General features: G+C 68.2%; 1 protein-coding gene across 3 annotated transcripts in view; it reads left to right on the top strand.

The window, feature by feature from the left end:
- The first annotated feature begins 5,344 nt into the window (after positions 1-5,344).
- Positions 5,345-20,351, top strand: part of TSNARE1 (t-SNARE domain containing 1) — a 43,769-nt gene continuing 28,762 nt past the window's right edge. For 2 of the 3 annotated variants that reach the window (XM_036031467.1, XM_036031464.1), the window contains exons 1-4: positions 5,345-5,462; positions 12,218-12,340; positions 15,653-15,730; positions 16,467-16,536. In XM_036031467.1, coding sequence (XP_035887360.1) covers positions 12,253-12,340; positions 15,653-15,730; positions 16,467-16,536 — 236 coding nt within the window. In that variant the 5' untranslated portion in view covers positions 5,345-5,462; positions 12,218-12,252. Of the gene's footprint in view, positions 5,463-5,482; positions 5,506-12,217; positions 12,341-15,652; positions 15,731-16,466; positions 16,537-20,351 lie in introns of those variants that run through there. The other variant, XM_036031466.1, reaches the window with a different exon arrangement.

Below are 20,351 nucleotides of genomic sequence, written 5' to 3'. Positions count from 1 at the left end.
GAGACACGCCAGTGCCGGGCTCGTTCGCTTGGGAGAGTGGACGGTCTGGGGGCGGTTCCCTGCCCGGGGAGAGCCAGAGGGTGGGGGTGGGGGGGGGGGAGCGGCCGGAGGGAGGCGGCGGGACGATGGGAGGTGGGAGCCACAGGAGCAGACCCCGGGGGAGCAGCCGAGCTGGTCACCGTCTGCCACGTCAGGTGACAAGAACACCCTTGCCCCGAGGCACCGCCACCTGCACCCAGGGGCCCCCACAGGAAGGGTCCCAAAGCCCGGCCACCGGGGCTGGGGCCCCACCCCAGACAACGACACTGATTTACTCGAGGCGTCCCAGCCACCGTGGGTGAGCTGGAACGTGCTCTGTTCTTGTTTGACCACGCCGCAGTCCCGACGGGAGCCCCCCAACGCCCCCCGCCCCCCGCCTGCGCTCACACAGCCCCTCGAGCGGGCCCTGGCCGCCGCCTCGTCCTGTCTTCCAGGGAGGGCGTGTCCACGGAGGCCCCTGCCGCCGTGGAGGCCGGCTCTGTCCCCTCGCCTGCACAGTGGCACGTGTCAGGCTCCTTTCTCCTGCAGGGTCCCCGCCGCCGCCGGCACAGACGGACCCCAGCTGACCATCGTCAAGGCCGAAGGGCCTTGAGCACTTTCTGATCTGGGCGCGGGGTCGGCAAGCCCCCCCTCCCCCCGTGTCCCCAGGTGTGAGGAACCGGCCCGCGTGCTCCTGAGTCAGACTGCGGGGGTTGTTCGGGGCCTGTCTGTCTGTCCGCTCCCAGGTTTGCCCACCTCTGGGCTTCCGGCGCCCTGAGTCCCAGCTGCAGGGCACCCGTGGGACGAGGGGACATGCGCCAGGGACGGAAGGCGCTCCCCTTCCGGTCCTCCTCCCCGCCGCCGGCCGGCGTGTGTTCTTCACGGCCCTCGTCCGGCTGCCCCGAGGACTCGGGGCTTGATCCCCCCGTTCAGCTGGGGTGGGGGGGGGCACGCCTGCTCCATCTGCCCCGGAACCGGAGCCCGACGCCCCCTGCCCACGGCACCCCCCAAGGGCCGCCTGCTGGTTTCCAGAGGGGCTTCCCCTGGGGGAGGGCAAGGAGCATCGGGGCCCCTCCCCCTCACCTGCTTGTCTGTCTCCCCGCAGTGAGGGGTCACAGACCCTCCATTCTCGGAGGGATTAGGCCTGACCGCCACGCCGAGGGGTCACCCCCATGTGGACAAGGCCAGCAGAGCGGCGCCCTGCACTGCCAGGAGCGTGGGGAGCCAGTCACCAAGAGCAGAGTGGGCGTGTCCGTGGGCTGGGTGTTCCCTGAAGGGTCTGTACCCGGCCCTGCCCTGGCCCCCACACTCCCTCTGCCCTCGCTGACCCCGCTCCCCGGGCCCCTGCTCCGCCTGGGGGATGGCGGGCTGCTCTGTCCCTGCCATCATTGCCTGTGCGGGCCTCCCGGGGGGACCCAGGCCAGTGATCCAGGGCCACCTGCCCCCTTCTCCTGGGACAGGGGTGGTGGGCTGTGATGGCCAGGACCTCCCGGGACACAGCATCTCATTTCCCCAAACTCCTTGCGGCTGGCACAGCCCTGACCTCGTCCAGGAGACACAGGGCACCAGGCAGCCCTTTCGTGTGCCAAACCGCCCCACATCCACGGCGCCTCCTGCTTCGCAGAGTTCCTCACAGCTGGATCGGATGGGGCCCTTGACTCAGAGCCTGTTCAAACAGAAGGAATTGGCAGCTCCATAAATTCCTGGCAGGGCCTGCTTCAGGTCCAGGTGGATCCAGGCGGTCACTTGATGCTGCAAACGCCCCACCTTACTCTCCAGCTCCTACCTGTGGTGCAGAAACTGGTGGCCCCAGGCCTCCAAGGCCAGAGGCAGAAAAGTCTGGAGGTGGACTGGTCAGGGCGAGCACAGGGAAGGGGGCCCGTGCAGGAGCGGGTCCCCGAGGAGGGGCTCAGCCTGGAGGCAGGCTCAGGCGGAGGTCCGCCTGCTGGGAGTGTGTGGGGCATGCGGACGGGGCAGCTCCTGCCGGGGGTTAGGGGCCAGACGGCGGGGCTGCATCGTCCCAGCAGCCTCAGCGGCCCCACGGGAGCTGGGGTGGCCCTGCAGGGCCGGCCCAGCCTGGGGCAAGGGGTTCCAGCACATGTCTCCCAGTCCCGGCTGTGGACTGCCCCTCGGGTGGGGGGTGCTCTCCCCAGGGCCGGTCCCACGGGTGGAGCCAGCGGGGAGCAGGGCGCCGAGGCCGGGAGGGGAATCTGGGGATCCCGTGGGAGCTACTGCAAGTGCCACTGGGGGGGGGGGGGGGGGCGCAGGTGTGGCGACCAAGCACCCAGGTGGCTCCCAGGTGAGGAGGCGGCTCCGGGACGGCTGCAGCGCCTCCTGCAGGCCACGGCGTGAGCGCCGGTAGGGAGGTGCGGGGAGGCGGTGGGATCCTGAGGAGGACGGGGCTGGGGGGGCACATGCACAGGGTCCCTGGCCTCCGCCCAGCCCCGCCTCAGCAGCTCACGAAGCACTCCCAGGAGCCCTGGGACGTGGGGGGGACCCAGACTGTGGGGCGCTTGGTGGGGAACGTTCAGGTACGGACCAGTCCCCGGGCAGACCTTGAGCGGGGGCCTGCTGGGGTTTCCGGAGACGTAGCAGCTGGGAATGCAGGCTGAAGCTGACCCTGGTCCCAGGCTGGGCCCTGACCCCGGTCACACACTGAGCCTGGACCTCCCCGGACATCCCCCTGGCAAGGCTTTGGCTGCAGGGAAGCCTGGGAAGGAGACGCAGAGGGCGGTGGGGGGGAACCCCACTCCTGGATCCGAGAGGGAGGGCAGAGCGCCCACACTGCGAAGCACTCACTGACTCACGCGGCTCCTCCTCACTTTATTTTTATCCCCATCAAGCCCTGTAAATACAGCGCCGATCACCAAATACAGTCACCGTGCCCGATGCCTCCTGCCCCTGGCGCCTCCTGCCCCCGGCGCCGGCTCACTGTCACCAGGAGAGGCCGGTGAGCAGCACACCCACACGGCGGGGTACCCAGGGCACTCGGGCAGGGCAGCCGATCCCCAGCCCAGACCCCGGGGACGGACCCCACGCCCCTCCCGACTGAGTCAGCCGGCACCCCCTACCTTGTTCTCGCGTATGGTGCAAATTCAACAGTGCTCCTCCCACACTGGAGCCCTGGGCTTGTTTTCCGCCGGAGGAGCGGCTGAGGGCCGGGCGGTGGCTCAGTGCGGTCCGTCTCCCCACCCTGAGGCCTGCGGCGGGACGGGGCAGGGTCTTGCTGGCTCTGCCACTGCTGCCCCAGTGCTTGGGTCAAGATAACCTGGGGGTGGGTGGGCGGGCGACGTGAGGTGATGGCTGGAAAGCGGGCAACAGCGGCGGGGCGGGTGACGCCACAGTACTTTATCATCATGCTTCTGTCACCAACGAGGAGCTGAAGCCCCGAGAGGCGGGGTGGCCTGCTCAGGGTCACACAGCAAGGACTCAGGGTCACACAGCAAGGAGGAGGGAGAGCTGGATTGGACCAGCACAAATGCCCCAAGGTTCCTGGGAGACCTTGCCAACATCTCAGAATGATGAACTGTACCCCCATGACCCAGCATGTTGCCTGACATTGGAAGAAGGGATTGTTGAATGAATACGTGATGGCGAACAGGGTGAGATTAGGTTTGGCAAGACAGGGGAAGGGGCCCGCTGCTAGGCAGTAAGCTCCAGGGTGGGTGTGAGCCCGACAGACTGTGGTCCTTGGGGCGAGCAGCTGCTCTGCCTCCTTTGGGGACAAGGACGAGCAGGCTCTGCCACTTCCCAGGCCGGCGGCACACCCCTTCGCGGGGGACGTGCTGAGCAAAGACAGACAGCCCTGCGCGCTCCTGCCGAGGGCTCCTGTTACTTTTTTTTTCACTCCCGCTTGGCGTTAAACACCTCGGGAGGCTGTTACAAGTCTCATGCCGCACGTATTTTCCAAGAGCCTGGTGCTGTGACGGTTGGTCTCCAATGGTTGGGGGCCAGGCGCCTGCCTGGGTGGGACCCCGCGGTGTGCTGGCCCGGAGCCAGCCCCGACGCAGCACGCATCCCCCCCCCCGTGACGTCACCCCGGCGTGCTGACCAGGCAACGGGCGCCGCCCTCCCGCGCAGCCCTCACCACGCTCGGGCTCGGGCAGTCTCGGTGGACGCCCCCGTGAACGCCTTGGAGAACACGCCCAGAAGAGCGTGTCACTGGTCCGCGTCACACAGCCGAATGGGCAGGTTTGCTGTGGGAACACAGACGCAGTTCCATGGGGAAACCACGTGAAAAATAAGCCCACGCGTGCAGCTCACCCGCTCATGCACTCCCCCCTCCCCCGCTCCTGAGCCACACGGCGTGCAGGCACCCCACAGATGCCAGGGAGTGAACGCGCGCTGCCAGGGACCCACACGTCACGGCCATGGTGCGGGGACGTGCACCGGGGCTCGGATTCACGGGGAACGGAGGGGCCTGTCTCCCCTGGGATGAGGAGTCTGGGGTGCAGTTGGCCCCAGCGGCAGGGAGGCCGGCGGGCTCAGCCTCTCCACGGACGTGGTTTGGTGGGTGGTGACAATGCCACTCTGTCCTCTGGGCCTGCCCCTCGGGGAGCTCAGCAGGCCTCTGCCCAGAGTAGCCCCAGTTAGGAGAAGGCCAACTTCGCGCTGGCGCGGGAGGGTGAGAAAGGGTATGGAAGGGATGAAGGGGACCCATGTCATGCGTGGGCCCCCCTCCTGCCCAGGTGTGGCTCTTGGTTCACCTGCGGGGACACAGGCTCAAAGAGATGACCTTGCGGGGTGTGGGCCCGAGGGCACACACGCACTGGCCTCGGGATCCTTCCTGGGTTCCCAGGTCCCCTCGGACGGTGTGTCGCCAGGAGGGCCAAGCGCGCAGTCGTTCGGGAGGAGGGTGGCCCTGGGCTAGCAGCCCGGTGCCCGCAGGCAGGACGGCCCCGGAGGGTGCAGGGTGCGGCTGCGCGGGGAAGGGGCCGCTAGAGGTGCGACTTGGGCACCTCCGGCTCGGACCCTCCGGGGCCGGGATCGGGCCGGGCAGGAGCCCGTTCCTGGGGAGCCTGTGAGGCCTGGCCCTGCGCGCTCCTTGTTTAACTTCCCCTTCACCGTCACCCCGTCTACTGATGGGGAGAGACCGGGGTTCCAGTGCGAGAGTGAGGAGCAGCCTTCCAGGGCCGGGGAAGACGCGCGAGCGCTGGTGGGAGGGGCCTCTGTGGCCCTTTTGGCCCCAGTCCCAGGCCGCTTCCGGCCGCCCGCGCGGGACACTCTGGGACTTGTAGTCCGGGGAGCACACCGCCCACGGCGCGGCCGCAGCTCGGGCAGCCCATTGGCTGACGCCTGGCGTGGGGACCGAGGGTGCCGGGCTACACGGCGCTCAGCCGGCATGGGAGGGGCCCTCGCGTGATGCTCGGGTGCCGGCTCCGCCCCTCGCACCGCCCCTCGGGCTGAGAGCGCAGGGAGCACGCCTGCGAGAGACCCAGGCCCAGGTGAGGCCCGGCGGAGGGCGGCGACGTCGGCGGGCCGGGGCAGGTCAGCGAAGACCAGGCAGGCAGGCCCGGAGGGCGCGAGGCCCGAGGCCGGGGAGGCCCGGGGTGGATCGGAGGGGGCCCAAGGGGTCCGCGGGGTGGGGCGAGCCAGCAGGGGCGGGGCCTCCGTGGGAGGGGGCGGGGCCGCCCGGTCCCGCCTCCCCCAGGGCAACGCTGCGGGGACCCGGCCGTGGGAATTTTCGATCTCCGCGGTTGTGAGCACTCGCGGTACCCAGGCGGTGGGCGTGCGCTCTCTCTGAGGCCCCGGTGTCCACCTGTTGGGCGCGAGGGTCGGTTCCCAGCTCCCAGCGGCTGGGAGCCCGCCTTACAGGGAGAGCCGGACCCTGTGCGCTTCCCTCTGTGCTTTACTGTTTTTTTTTCCAAGTTTGGCTTGCATGGTGTCTCCGGGTACTGGGGGTTGGGGCCTCGCGGCCGAGGATCTTCCAGGTGGCTGTGATTTGTGCCTCCTCCCCGACGCCCGCCAGGGTCTCCTGTTGGTAGACCCGTGTCACACTCGGAGTGGTGGCCACTGCCTGCCCTGGGGTGGGTCCCCCCATGTACGCCCCCGGCCACAGCCCCGCGTGCTGGCCTCGCCTTTCCGCGCTGCGCCGGTGCAGTCCGTGTCTGCCCCCCACCAGGCTGGGTGCGGGGGCGGCCCTCTCGGTTGCCCTTGTGTCTGGGCCCCCAGCCCGGCGTCTGGAGCCTGGTGGGCATCCAGCAGGTCCTCACAAGAGGACTGGACACAAGAGCTGGCAAAGAGGACGTGGTGACACCCACGCCCATGGCGAGGGGCCTCTTCGGCACGTGGGAAGCATGAGGCTGGGTGACGGGACCTCCCCTCTATTTGCAGAGAGGAGACTCAGACCGGTGAGAGTCCGCTGAGCCATTGGCGATGGGGACCAGGGGCGCGCTGCAGGGTCCCGGGGACGGCTTTCCCCGGGCGTGGGATCTGAGCCCGGCTGGGCAGCAGGGCAGTGTGGTCTGCCGCAGAGAGGGGGTGCACACTCTGGGGGCAATGGTGCTGGCAGACCTGCACGCTCACACAGCTGTCTGGGTGCCAGGCCCTGTCCTGAGCAATTAGGGTCAGTAACTCTGGCCACTCAGACCGTGGCCCCGGGGGAGGGCCTGTCAGCACCGTATCGCAGCAGGAGCTGAGGCTGGGGGAGTGAGCCCGCCCGGGTCCCCTAACCGGGAAGCTCTGAGATGCCGTCTGCTCCACCCCCGACACTCCGGGGCGTCGCAGGAGGCCGGGCTGTTGCCACACTGGCTGGTGTCGAGACACCTGACCAGGCGGCCAGGGCTTGTTCTGTCTCTCGTCCTGCGCACAGGCCTGCCTGGGGCTGCAGGGTTCTCTCTGATTGTGTTATTTGCTTCCGGTGGCATTTCCCGTGGGGCTCAGTCCTCGGTCATTCATCACGTTGTTCTCTCGGGGCTGCTCCGCGTTACCCGGAGGACGGCCTCACGGGTGCTCTGAAGTGTCGAGCGTCTGTTCCCACCCCACACCGCCCAGCGCTGCCCGGCTCCCGAGTGTGTGCTGGGCCTGTGCGGGGGGCTAGTGAGGAGGCCAGAGGGGAGGGAGTGAGCAGAACTGAGGGGGCACGGGGGCGCTGCCTGCGGCCCTCACCATGGAGTCTTGCGGGCGTGTCTGCGCTCTGCCCGGAATGTCCTTGTCCCGTTTGGGTGTGCGGAGGCCGGCCAGGGGCTGCTAAGGCGCTGGTCCCACTGCTCAGGCGAGGAGGGGCTTTGGGGCCTGGAGACGGCTCCCCCCTGAGCCCCAGGCTGGGGCTCCAGGGCACTGCCGCAGCTGCCCCTGCCCTGTCTGCCCCCCGCCCGCTCGGGGCTGCGTCACGCCCAGCTGTGGCCGGGCCCAAATGGTGAGTGTCCATTGCCTGTTCGTCGAAGCCAGGGGGCTGTGACAGGGCTGGCCCAAAGCGGTGTTCCTGCCGTCACGCTTCCTGTTAGCCTTGCCCCTGCAGCCGGTGGAACTTTCCGTAGGCAGGGTGTCGCCTGGGCCTGAGTCCTGGAGGACATGACTGGACAGTCCTTGGTCCAGGTCGGGAAGTGTGACGATCGTCACTGAGACGGGAGGGCGGCCCTGGTGAGGCCGGACGACAGGTGGGTAGAAGGAGCCGCCTGGGGCCGTGCCGGCTCTCCCCGACCTGGGCGATGCGTCTGGTCTCTCTGGAGGACAGGGTGGCCCGGAGAGGCCGTGACCTGCCTGGGCCTCGCCACCGCCAGTCCGCTGCTCCCCACTCCCCAGGTCTTGTTCAGGGAGCCAGCGTGGCGGGCGCCAGGCAGGTGGGGCGCGGGGGTGCTGCAGGGAACCTGGTGGGAATTCCGGTTCTTTTCTATCTTTGCCGGCCACAGAGTGAAGAGCTTTATTCCTGCACCGTTCGGTAGAGGGGCTGCCCCTCTTCTGCCGGCCCAGCCCCCTCTTTCCCAGGGAGGAGCACCTCGGGCAGGCCCACTGCAGGGCAGCCTTGGCCGCCCGAGGCAGATGCCCACGGTGGGCCCCCCCGAGCTCTGCAGGGTGTTCGAAGCACCCAGAATGAGCCTATGGCCCCTCGGGGCTGGGGGGCAGGGGCTCATGGTGTTTTGGGGACTTGCCGCGGGCCAGGTGCCCCAGGCCCCGTCCCTGTCTGGTACGGGGTGGTCCAGCTGCAGCAGCCTGACGGGGTGAGCTGCCGGGACTCCCCGGGGCACAACCGAGAGGACAGGGTGCCGGCAGCCGTGGGCTGGGCCTCGCTCCTGTGTCCAGCCTTCCTGGGACTCAATGACCTTCATCCTGGGTTTCCAAGGTGCCGCCCCCAAGGTCACTTTCCTGTGGCTGAAGCATTTTGGTGGCCACAGGGGTGGCTGACAGCAGAGGGAACTCGGGGTCCCCACGGCCTCTGTCCAGCTGGAGGGATTCTGAGCGGCCGACTCCCTGTGTTGTGCCCCTGGGGGGTGGGCGGGCCTGAGCCTCACTGTGGTCCCCTCCCCCCTCCCCTCCCTCCCTGGAGCAGCACTGCCCAGGGCCTCCTGCCCCCCTGCAGCCTCCCCTCACCATGGCGCCCTGTGGCCTGGCCGCAGGGGCCTGGCCGCCGGAGGGGGTGAGCTCAGCCGAGTCAGTGCCCCAGTCCCTGAGGGTGGGGGCCTGGGGCCGGAGCCTGCCCCCCCCCACCCCGGGCCCTGTCCAGCCCCAACACGGGGCCTGGAGCCGAGGCCACTGCGTCCTGCCTGGCTGGTCCGTTGCTCCCCGTCCTGGGGCCTCGTCCCGGGGGAGGGCTTCCCTGGCACCGGCACTTCCTCCGCGGCCCCAGACCGGACCCGGGCAGAGCAGCACAGACGCTCCCTCGGGCCGAGGGGGTGGCGCCCTGGCAAGAGCCAGGCGCCAGCCTGGGGCGGGAGGCCGGAGGAGGCGGGCGGCCCGGCGGGCGGCCTCGGAAGCGGCTCAGTGGGGGGTTTCCTTGGGAGCGGACGCTGTTCCTGTGGCCGCAGCCCGGCAGCCCGGGGCCGTGTGGGGCTGTTCCGGGCGCCACCGCCCCTCAGCATCCGCCCAGCCCTCTGGCCTGGCTGCCAGCGCTCCTGCAGCCTTTGTCCGGCCACCCCTCCCTCTTCCTCGCCGGCTCCTTGGTGGCCCCAGCCCGCCCTGGGGGGGGGACCTTGTGGGTGAGAAGTGAGGGCACAGCCGGGCTGCAGGCGGATGTGCTGGAGCAGCGGGGTGGAGGCGGGGGCACAGCCCGGGGGTCACAGGGCCCGGGGAGCCCGGGGTCTGGTTGGCAGCTGAGTGCCCCCGGGGGTCTCCTGGTGGCTGGGGACGGGCGGGGGACTCCAGCGTGGCTGGCCAGGAGGGGCACCGGGCAGCAGGAGGGGGCTCATGCTGGCGTTTCCCGTCCCCGCAGCGCCCTCCGCTGGGCTGTGCAGGCCAGGGGCAGGCCCCCGCGCTCCAGGCACAGAGAGGCGGGATGGCAGGTCAGAGGGTGGCGTGCTGGGACCCTGCACTCCGCCTGCACTCCGGCCGTGGCTGTGCCCGCTCTGCCTTTGCCCCTGCGCCTCCCAGCTGCCCCGCCTACGGCCAGGCGCACTGCGGGCTTCTCGGGCCAAGGGGTCCCTGGTTTTGCCCACCTAGCTGCTGCCACTCCCTGCAGCTGGCCCCGGCCCCTCCTTCGCCCCTGCTGCCCCTCCCGTCTTCCTGGGGCTGCCGCGGCCCTCTGCCCCCAGACCCGGCCCGCTGCCTCCCCTTGCTGCTGCCCGGGTCCCTCGGCTTCCTCCGGGGCTCCCGCCACACCCGCAGGCCTCTGCAAGCACGCCCCGGTCGGAGCCCTTGTCCCGCGTCCCCCGGCTGACTCCGGACAACGTGCGGGTCCCCTCAGCCAGGGCCGGGCCCACCTGGTCCACACTGGCCACAGCCCGGCGCACAGTGGGTGTGCGGGCCATGTCTGTGGGATTGGGCCCCGTCTGCCCGGGCTCCTTCCCCTGCCGGGGGTCCCCCTGACCCCTGGAGGATGCTGGCGGCCCTCCAGGCCTTCTGGAGAGTCGAGGGTGCTGCCGGGCCCCCACAGGGAGATGTCGCCTGCGTGAGGACACGCTGGCCACGGCCACTTGGCTTCCACCCGGACCTTTCCAGATGGCGGCTTCCCTGGAGTTTACAAATGACCTCCCACCATTTAAAGTTACAGGTGTAGCGCGTTCAGAAAGAGAGCAAATGAGTTCCACGTGACTAATCAAGAAGAAGCGGTCATTCTTGCTGCCCTGCATCAGAACACACCTCACACGCACACGCACGCAGACACACACGTCACGTACAGGCACACGTGTGCTCATGCCCACGGGCACCCCGCACAGGCGGTGGCACGCTGGGGGGCGTGGCTTCCCGTCACAGCCCCGCACCTTGCTGGGGGCGGGGCCGGGAGCTGCGTTCTTTCCCGTGCGCCACGCTTCCCGTGTGCCGTGTTTCCCGTGCGCCGCCCTTCACGGGAGCCCCAGCAGTGCCGCCCGCAGCCCTTCGCTGGCACCGTCTTACCTCCTTCACATCGAGGGCCTGTCGTGTCACCTTCCTCAGCAGGCGTCTCTAGAACCTTCTGCCGGCCCCGCTCTGCTGCTTGTCCTCCTGGCCTGGGCGGAGCCTCTGCCCCGGTCCTTCGCCTGCCCCCTGCCTCGGGAGGTCTTGTCTGCCGCGCCCTAGGTGGGCCCCTCGGGGGGCGTGTCCTGAGCGCGCTCCTGGGAGGGGTGCTGAGGGACCATTCTGTGTGGCGCTGCCCTGCCCTGCCCTGCCCAGCGCAGCGGTGTCCTCGGGCGCTGTCCGCATCCTGGGGTCCTGAAGTTGTGTTGGCTCTAGACCCGGCCATGCCCGCCGCCCACCCGCGGCCGTGAGTTCCCCGGCTCCCGTTGAGCTCGGGGTGTCCAGTGCTGGGTGTTCCCCGCGAATCCCGTCGCTGGATGCAGGAGCCTGGCCGAACCTGGGTATCCCCGCTGTTCCCTCTCCGTCTGCTTCCTGGGGCGCCTCTCACACCTACCCTCCGCCGTAGCCCTGGGCTCCGCCCCCCGCCCCGAGGGTGAGTTCCTCCGCCCTCTTCCCTGTTCTCCCAGAGGCCCTTCCTGGAGACCCCATCAGCTTCTCCACGCGCATGCGCTCTGAGGACCCCCGGGGTCCCCGAGCCCTGACTGGGCCAGCTCCCCGCGGTGGGGGCCTGTCTCCCCCGAGGCTCTGCCCCAGACCTGCGCGTGGGAGGCAGGGTGGAGAAGGCAGTCCGTCTGCGCGGCTGGCCTGGAGACTGACCAGCCGGGAAACGCTGGCTGTCCCCGCTGCGTGGCTGGCGTGCGGAAATGGAGGTCTGCTTTGTGGAGAGGCGTTACCCGTGTTAACAGGTGGTGGGCGCACACGGTTATTTTTTAAATGGTTGAGCGTTCTTTACAAACTTCGTTTTGATTGCTGGCGCAGCAGGCAGTAGTGGCCATGATCTGCCCAAGCTGCAGCTCTCTGGGCTCCTTGGTATGTCCTAGCCAGGGACTTGGACGTCGAGGTCCTGGCCTGGGGGACCAGGCGGCCCGGGGGCTGAGCGGTGGCTGCCGAGTGCTGGGAGCCTAGCCCAGCCTGTGCCCAGCCCTGCCAGCCCCGACGAGGTCGCCAGCACGTGGCAGATTGGACTGGTGCCTGGAAGGCCTCCGTGCACAAGGTCATGGGCCCGGGGTCCCTGGGGCGTGGTCACAGGCACACCAAGAATGCTGGTGACCCGGGAGGGCCCCAGCCCCTCCACTGGCCTCCTGGCCCCTCACGGACAGAGGGGCCGAGGCCCAGAGAGGGCCAGGGCTGGTCCAGGCTGCACAGGTCGTGCCCCTCCCTCGCCCACCTGCTGTCCCGGGTGGCACTGGAGGCTGGAGCTGGAGATGGAGGGTCGGCAGGTGGCGTGAGCCCGTGGTTCCCAGCCTGGTGTGGTGCTCAGCTCCGGCAGCGCTGTGGGGGCCGGCGTGGATGGGGGCCCCAGGGGTCCCAGGAGCCTGGTGGGCGGGTGGGCTTGCTCAGGGGAGAGCAGGGGGCTGGGGCTGCGTCTGGGACCACCGTGGCCTTTGCCAGAGGGCTGTTCCCAGGGTCTCCACACAGGACGTTGGACAGGGAGACCACATGGCCGGGGCTCGCTGGGCTGAGGCTTGGCCCGGGCCTCGGGGGCGAGGGGGCGGCAGAGGTGGGCTGGGCCCTGCGCACTGACCGCTGCCCCGTTTCTGTGTCCCTGCAGCTCCGCAGGACGGCGGCCCCGCCCTCCGAGAGAAGATGTCCTACGGGTCCATCGCCGGCAGTGGCAGGCTGGGGAGCCGAGGCCCTTTTGGGGGACCCTCCAGACAAGGCTACCAGCCACTGGGTAAGGACAGCGGCCGGCATGTGGGTGTGGGTGGGGGCAGGGCGGCAGCGGGCGGGTCTCTGCTGTGTCGTGTTGCGTCGGTGGCTTTTGTCCCTTCTAACGCTGCTGCCCGTGACCGGGGTGGCACTGTCCCGGCTGGGGTGGGTGGGGACGTGCGCCCAGCACCCGCCCTCCGCTCCTGCCCATGTCAGTGCCGTGGCGTGGCAGCGTGGGCGTGGGCATGGGGGACGTTTGCCCCGGTTAAAGCTCTGGCAGCTGATGAGACGGACCGGTGTCTGCTGTTTGTGGGGTGCGTGGGCCCCTCCCCGTGTCAGCTCTGTGGTTCCCCGAGTCCCTCCGGTTCTCGGTGACTTGCCCGGTGTCCCGAGCGTCTGGCGGTGAGGGCTGCGTCCGACGGCCCTAAATGTCTCCCTGGGTCCTCGGAGCCGCTCAGGCGTCGCCGCTGCCTCTGGTCGTCTGTGTGCTGCCGGTTGCACGCAGCCCCAGGGGGCTGATCTGTGTCCCCGCCGCTCTCCCCGACCAGTCCGCCTGTGAGCCTGTCCATTCTATCGATTGTGTCAAAAACCCACATTTGATTTCATTACTTTCGTCCTGTCTCCTGTCGATGTGATTGATTTCTGCTCATCTGACGAGACTCACTCGCGGCGCCCCCTCGGGGTGAACCTGCTCTCGCCAGAGCGCCGACCGCGGCCCTGCTCCCGGCGCGCCTGTGGCTGCAGACTCCTCCGCGCCCGCTCGGCCCGCGCAGGCGCGCACGCGCGCGGTGTCTTCGCCCGGTTGAACCCGTGTGCAGCTTTGCTGTTTCCTCTGCTGCTTGCGGTTGTTCGGAAATACGTTGTTTGAGTTGCAAATAACTGTACTTTCCAGAGAAGTAGCTTTCTCTCCCTGATGGCTGGGTCCAGCCCGTCGTGGTCCGAGGGGGTCTTCTGTGTGTCTTCCGCTGTCACGTGGACGGGGGAGCAGGCTTTAGGTCCGAGCCCCCCTCACCCCCATGGCTGCGGTCCTCGTGCCCTGGGAGGGGCGTGCTCCTGCTGGTGGGCGGGGTGTCCTATGGACCCCGGTTGGCGAGCCAGCGGGCGCTGCTGTCAGCCGCACACCCTCACCGACGGCCCACCTGCTCCACCGATGACCGCGAGACGACAGCCGGGGACTGGGGGTCTGTCCGCTTTCCTCTCGGCTCTGTCCTGCTTCTCGCTTTCACTCTGAGGTCTGAGGGGTGTGCGCGTTCAGGGGCGTTTGGTCGCCCTGACCCGGCCACCCCGTTAGCGCAGTGACGGCGCCCCCTCCCCCCGCCGTCCCGGGCGTGGTTCGCGTTCTCGCTCTGACGCCGGCGTGGCCGCCCCGCTGCCTCCTGTTCCGGTGCCGTGATGCGTTTCCCGGACCTTCACTGATGGGTGCTGTCTGGTTTCATACGCGAAGTGGGCTTCCCGTGTTCCCCGTGTGATGGGGTTTGCTTCTGGTCACACCTGACCTTCTCTGCTCTGGGTCTGAAAGGTCACGGTCGCCTGCCCGCCGGGACTCGGGGACGGTGGAGACGGTCTGCAGCCTGCGCCCGGCGCTGGTGCCCCTGGCTGCCTGTGGATGGTGTTGGGCGACTCGCTCTTAGCTCGTCGACCCTGAGGGTGAAGGCCCCTGTCTCCAGGTTCCAGCCTCCTGCCCCGACGTTTGCTCTCCGAGCTTCCCTGCGCTCCCCTCCCGCTCCTGGCGTCCCTGCGTGCTGTTCGCTCCCCCTCGCCTCTGCTGTGTGTGGCGTCCCCAGCCCTCCCCAGCCTGCCCGCGGACGGGTCGTGACGGCTCCGGTTGCCCACACGCTCAGCTGACCCTCGGGTCCCTGGGTCGGTCGGGAAGGAGACAGAGGTCACTGCTGTGACCACGGCGCAGGGTCCCGGCCCAGTGTCTGGCTCTCTCGCCGCGCTTTACGGAGGCGGCGCCACGCCGCCGTCGCTCGGAGGGGCTCTGACGTCGCTCTGACGTCACTCTGCGGGGAAGTGTGCTGTCCCCTGGGCCCCTCACAGTTCCTTTGTGTCCCAGGTTCTGCAGGTCCGACCCAAACGTGCCCCTGGCGCTTTCCTTCCAGCGTGGGTGCGCCGGGTCCTACTGGAATTCTGGGAACGCTCGGCGTGTGGTCACGTGACACCCGGGTGCTCGGCCCCGCCTCGGCGGCGCCCAGCCCGTGCGACTGGGCTGCCGGGTGCCCGGGGCCCGCGGCGCTGCCGCCCCTGCCCTCTCGCCCTCTGTTTCCCTCCGTCTGGCGCCTGGGCCCGTCCTTCGGTCCTCCGCGCTTCCCGCTCGGAGCCCAGGCTGCCTGCCGCCCACCCCGCACCCTCGGGCCCCCTGCCCGCGCCCTCCTCGCCGTCCCAGCTGCTCTGCGGGCTGGCGCCCCGCGACCTCGCTGGGCGGGCGAGTCCCTCTCTGCGTGCTGTGGCCTCGGCTCCGTGACCTCCGCAAACGCCCCCGCTCCCCGCGGGCTCCGTCCTCTCTCCGTCCTTGCCGGGCCGGGTTTCCTGTCGATCGATTTTTCTCGTGGTTGTGGTTAGGGGTCACTTTCCCTGCTTCTTCATGTGCTCGGTGCGTTGTAAATGTGAGTTTTGTAGTGTTCGTGCCTGGTTTGGTTGCTTGCCCTTGCAGAGAATTGGACTTTGTTCCAGAGGCAGTTGAGGTCCTTGCGGGGGACCTCTGACCTTCTCGACTCGAGGATTGAAGACTCCTTAGGGCACCTCCACAGGAGCCTCGGCCCCGGGCTCCGATGTGGCCGCGAAGGGGTGGCCCTCCGTGGCCACGCCTGAGGCCCTGGGTGCTTGGTGGTCTGCAGGCTGCGTCCAGGGCCCTGCCCCGGAGGCTCCGCCGGTGCCTGCTGGCCGGGGACAGCCCGACGTCGCCTCCCCAGAGGGGCGCCCCTGCAGCCCCTGACGGCACCGCTGCTCGGGGTCTGGGCCGATGCATTTCTGAGGCTCCGTCGCGCCGTCAGTGCTGGCTCCTCGGTGGCACGCACCTCGGCGTCGCTGAGGGCGGGGGCCGTCTCCACTTTGGGACGGGTGGGCGCTCCTGGCCGGCGACCTGGGCGCTCGTGTCTCTCGAGCAGCCCTGCGTGTGCTTGCCCGGGTGCCCAGCCCCCGCCGCCGGGCCTCCTGAGGGGCCGCCCTCCTCTCTGCTCCCCGAGGTGTCCGAGGGCTGTGCGTGCAGGGGCCGTCCCCCCCGTGACGCTCTGCCCCCCCAGGGACCAGCTGGGGAGGGGCGGCTGTGGCCTCCCAGCTTGGGGACCGCCCCACGGACACGCGGCGACCGTGGCCGCCCCTCCCTGTCTCCCTGCAGCCACCCAGGTGGACCCGAGGGACCTGCAGGAGCTGTTCCAGGAGACGTCGGCCAACGTGTTCCACATCAACTCCAGCGGTGAGTCCGAGCCTGAGCCCCGCCCCACCCTGACCCGGCTGCCCCCGGTCACCGAGGTGCCGGTCGGGGTCGACGTGACTCGGTGGTGGTGGTGCCCGTGGCCTCCCCCACCGACCACACTGCCCGGAGGCCCAGGCTCAGGCGTCTCAGGCCGGGAGCGGCAGGTCAGCGAGTCGGGGGCTGCCCCACCCAAGTGCTGCCCCAGCTCCTGCAGCACTGGCTTCCCTGGGCTCCGCCCCCTCGGCTCTGCCCCTCACCCCGCCTCCATCCGGCTGGTGTGGGCTGGATGAGGCCCCCCTGGGAGGGAGAGGGTCAGGGCCTTTCTCGGGCTGGCAGGGCCGGCAGCTCATTGGTCACTGAGGCTGGGACCAGGGTGAGCGTCCCAGTCCCCCAGGTCAGCTCCTGCAGACGTGGGACGTGTGGGCAAGGGGCGCTGACCGCGCCCCGTGGGTGAGGGCGCGTGTTTGCCCCAGAGCCCCGAGGTCGGTCGGGGCAGTGAGAGTGCTGGCCGGAAGACGGGGAGGGAGGCGAAGGTCCCCCAGGTGGGGTGCAGGGCCGCGGGGGCGGGAGCCCCTGGGCCCCGTGTGGCGGAGCGAGCATGGGGCCGTGCTGTGCCCTGAGGACCACGCAGACGGGCCCCGGCCTGCCCCTGCTGGGCGCGGGCACGCACCCTGCGTCTGGGCACCGCCGGGCAGAGGGGCCGCCGCTCCTGATGCCTGCTCCCTTCTCTCCGCAGTGGCCTCCTTGGAGCAGGGCCTCCGGTCCCTGGGGACGTCGAGTGACACCCAGGAGCTGCGGGACGGCCTGTGAGTGCACGCCCGTGTGCAGTGCTCGAGGCGGCGTGCACGAGCCCTCCGCCCGCCTGCGCGCCGCCTGCCCACCCCCATCTGGCAGCCACCGCGACTGCGCGCCCCCGACGCAGGAGCCGGCGGTGTCTGCCGTGCCCACCTAGATGCCCCCTTGCCGGCGTAAGCTCACGTGGCCAGCCATGTGTCCACACGCACACTCTTTCCCCACCAGCTGTCCCCACGAACTGCCCCCAGCGTGTGCACCCCGCACCAGCACCTCTGGCGGGGTCCGCGCCCTCTCGAGCAGGCCTGGGGGTGCGCGGTGGGAGCCATGTGTCCCCTTCGCTCGGCAGGAGAGGCTGGGTGGGGCGGGGCTTTGGGGCTGACTCCGCCCCTCCCTGGGGGCCTGCCCCTGGGCGTTCCCTTAGAGCTCCCCAGAGGCCGCCCTGGGTCGAGCCGGGGAGGCCGTGGGTCAGAGGGTTGGCCGCCGGCAGAGAGGCGCCCGAGTCCCGGGCGGAGAAGGGGGACCTCTGCAGGGAGCCCTGCTCCCTGGCTGGCGAGGGGCAGGGACAGCGCCGTGTTCTGGCCGCCCTGGGCCTGAGACAGGGCCTGAGGCTGCATCTAGGCCCCGTCCCCTCGGCCACCTCCTAGCCAGGGGGGGTCCTGGCTGCCCATGTTGCTTCTCAGAGGGGGATATGTGTGGGAGGTGGGGGTTGGGGGACCAGGCGCGCTCTGAAGGGCTGGGGCAGTGGCCAGGACCCGTGCGTCCCGTCCTGGTGCCAACGTCTGTTAGGGAGGCCGAGGCCACTCTCCCAGGCAGCCCCTGTCCCAGGCCTGACCAGCCTGGGGGAGGCTCTGTGCCACTGGGTTCTGGGCAGGGTGGGTGAGCTCGGGCTGAGCTGGGCCCGGTGCGCGGTGCGGGGTTGCCGTGAGCGGGATGCCTGGACCCCAGGCCCTTGCCCATCTCCTCCACTGTCGCCCAGCCTCGCCTCCCCCCCACCCCCCAGGTGTCCCTGGGGGGAGGAGGCCCTGCAGCACGTGGCAAAGGGGTCTGCCAGGCCCACCCCAACCCCCCCTGCCCCGGCCTTTGCTGTGGGAAACGGAGCTGTTGGTGGCCCCCGGCCCCCCTGTGGGTAACAAGCATCTGACGGCCCCCCCACCCCGTTGCGGAAAAGTAACTCACACACAGGGAGATGGTGAAAACACGACTCTTTATTCCGCACGCGGGCTCAGAGGAGAGGGCCTCCAAATTCTGAGCCCGGAACTCTGAACTCCCGGGGTTTAAACAGCCCCGGACTTCCTGCCCACGCGGCGCAGCGAGGTGACAGAAACGAAACTCGGAAGTTAGGGCTGGCCGCCTTGTGTGGGAGACAGAGGAGCAAAGCACAGGGGCTCCACAGGGCGGTTGCCGCCACGTTCCCCCCTTCGATGCCATAAGGTGCTTCTACCCCTTCAGCATCGCTGTACACCTGGCTACAAGGCTGAGGTGCTGGGGCGGGTTGCAACTGCTGATACTGGCGTTGGTACCGCTGGGGCTAGCACTGGGGCGGCTGCCCTACAAGTCACTGTGGCCCCAGGTGCTGGACCAAGGTCCGGAGGATGCAGGGTCCCATATGCCTGACACCTCCGGGTCTGGTATCCTGTGGTCCTGGATGTCACTCCAGTCCGGTGTACCTTCCCTCCCCAAGTGCAGAGGGATTGCTGTGACTGAACGCAACCCGATGGCATGTCAGTGCAGGAGCTGAAAGCTGACCCTGGGAGATAGTAAGAGACCACTCTACCGCTGAGCTTAATCCTGTGCCTGGGGGTGTTACATTTGCAGGCTGGGGCTGGGACAGGGGCCGCATTTGTTCAGCGAAGCATGCAATAAACCCACATGCAGAGACCAGACAGAGATAAACTATTCCTAACATGATCCGCTCTGCGGGATTCCATTCCTCAGGGGTCACAGTCACTAGTCCAACTCCCAATGCCCCTGCGAAGGTGCCAGTCAAAGTCAGGTGCCCTGCGGAACAATGGTCCATCCCTCGGTGTCTTCTTTACTGGCTGGCGTCCTCCGGAGCCTCAGCGGGGGTATTCTAGGTGCAGGCCTAGTCCTTGGGTCCTCGGGATCTGCTGCTGTCCTGGCCCCGCTGTAGTGGATCCAAGGGGTGACTCCTGCAACCTAGGCCATGCTAGCGGCAGCAAGTCTGTCCAGGGCAGCCCAGTTTCCTGGTAGAATTTAGCTAAGGTTCCATTTTCCGTCCGCGTCTGATCACACCGTGAGCACTAACAACAAGCGTGGCTGCTGAGCGCTGCTCCTGGCGACACTGCCGGAGCCCCCCCGAGGGAGCCTGCAGGCCACTGGGGCAGACGAACCCCACGGAGCACCGTGAAGGGCCATGACAGAGGACCACGCGGACGGCTGTGGGGGCACTTCAGACGCACAGCGCGTGCCCTCTGCAGCTCGACGTGAAGAGCAGGCGTGTGTTCAGGATGGGCCTCTGGTGTGCTTCCTTAATCCAGCCAGGCGCTTCCGCAGCCTGTGCGTTCCCTCCCGGCACCGTTCCTGGGAGGGGCCGCCAGGAGGAGGTCGTCTGTTTACTGCGGAATCGTCAGGTCCGACCACCCCCCCCTTAGCGAGGGGCTTCAGGTCTCCTGCTAGGGCTTCCCCAAATAGGGTTGGGGAGTTCTTAAACCCCTGGGGCAGTCTAGTCCAGGTCAACTGAGTCTTGACCGCTGTGTGCAGATCTTTTTCATTCAAAGGCAAAAAGGGGTTGGCTGGAGGGTGCCACAGGGATGCAGGAGGAGGTATCCTTCAGATCAAGGCAGGTGAACCACGTTGCTGTTGGGGGAAGCTGGCTCGGGAGGGTGTACGGGTTCGGGACGCCTGGTGGAGGGTGACGGCTGCTTTGTTGATGGCCCACAGATCCTGGACAGGCCAGTACCTGCTCCCGTCCGGCTGCCATCAGGGGTCTGGGCAGGTGTGGCCCCATGTTATGGAGCCAATCTTCGCCAAGCTCCCACGCAGGCGCTGTAACTCGGGGGACCTGCCTCCCAGTCACATCTTGGGCGGGGGAGTTTTTCTTTATCTCCCTGCACCAGAGCATGGCCACAGCTACTCAGCATATCTAAGTGACCAGCCGAAGGCTATAGGTATGTCAAATGACTATGCCATGGATTAGCTGTAAAGCTGTTGCTGTACAAAGCGGCCCTGCATGTTCTTGCTCTGTGTGTCCCTCCCCCAACTCACACCTGTGGGGGAAGGAGTGAAGACATCTTAAAATCTCCTGGATGCCTTGAGTCCTGGACCCCATTTCAAATGCCCATTTGGGGTCCCCTCTTTGGGCATACACTGTAATAATTTCTCATTTTAGATTTACACCCACTTTAAATTCTTTTAACGGACAATGGACGAAGGTCTCATCTTCTTGTAACTGCTTCCAGCTGGAAATGGACGTTGTTTTACCCACCCGTGGGTCAGGGGTGCCCTGAAGGGGGAGGTGCAGCATGGACGGAGTCCTTCCTGTAAGGGGAAGGACCTTACAGAATCCTGGTCAGTTGGCTGTCACCAGGAAGTTGCAGGCTTGGTGTCCAAAGGCTGGCATTACTGGACTGTTGGTATCCTGGTCATATTCTGGAGGTGACAGATTTGGAGAGTGGTTAAATCATAACCACTAAATGACAAAGGCAGGGGCTTAGGTAAAGAATGGCTTATCTGGAGGAAGGTGTACAAGGCACGCTACACCTATCCAAAACCCCTGTGGCCCACTCTACTTCACTCGGGCCGAGGGGAATATGTATTAGGATTCTCCTCCTTCCAGACATCTGAACCCTTCCTGTCCAAGCCATCA

This window comes from Phyllostomus discolor, chromosome 7 (assembly GCF_004126475.2).
Source record: "Phyllostomus discolor isolate MPI-MPIP mPhyDis1 chromosome 7, mPhyDis1.pri.v3, whole genome shotgun sequence".
NCBI classification, from domain to species: Eukaryota; Metazoa; Chordata; class Mammalia; order Chiroptera; family Phyllostomidae; genus Phyllostomus; species Phyllostomus discolor.
The sequence above is the reverse complement of the archived record's forward strand: the minus strand, read 5'-3'. Positions and strand labels throughout refer to the sequence as shown.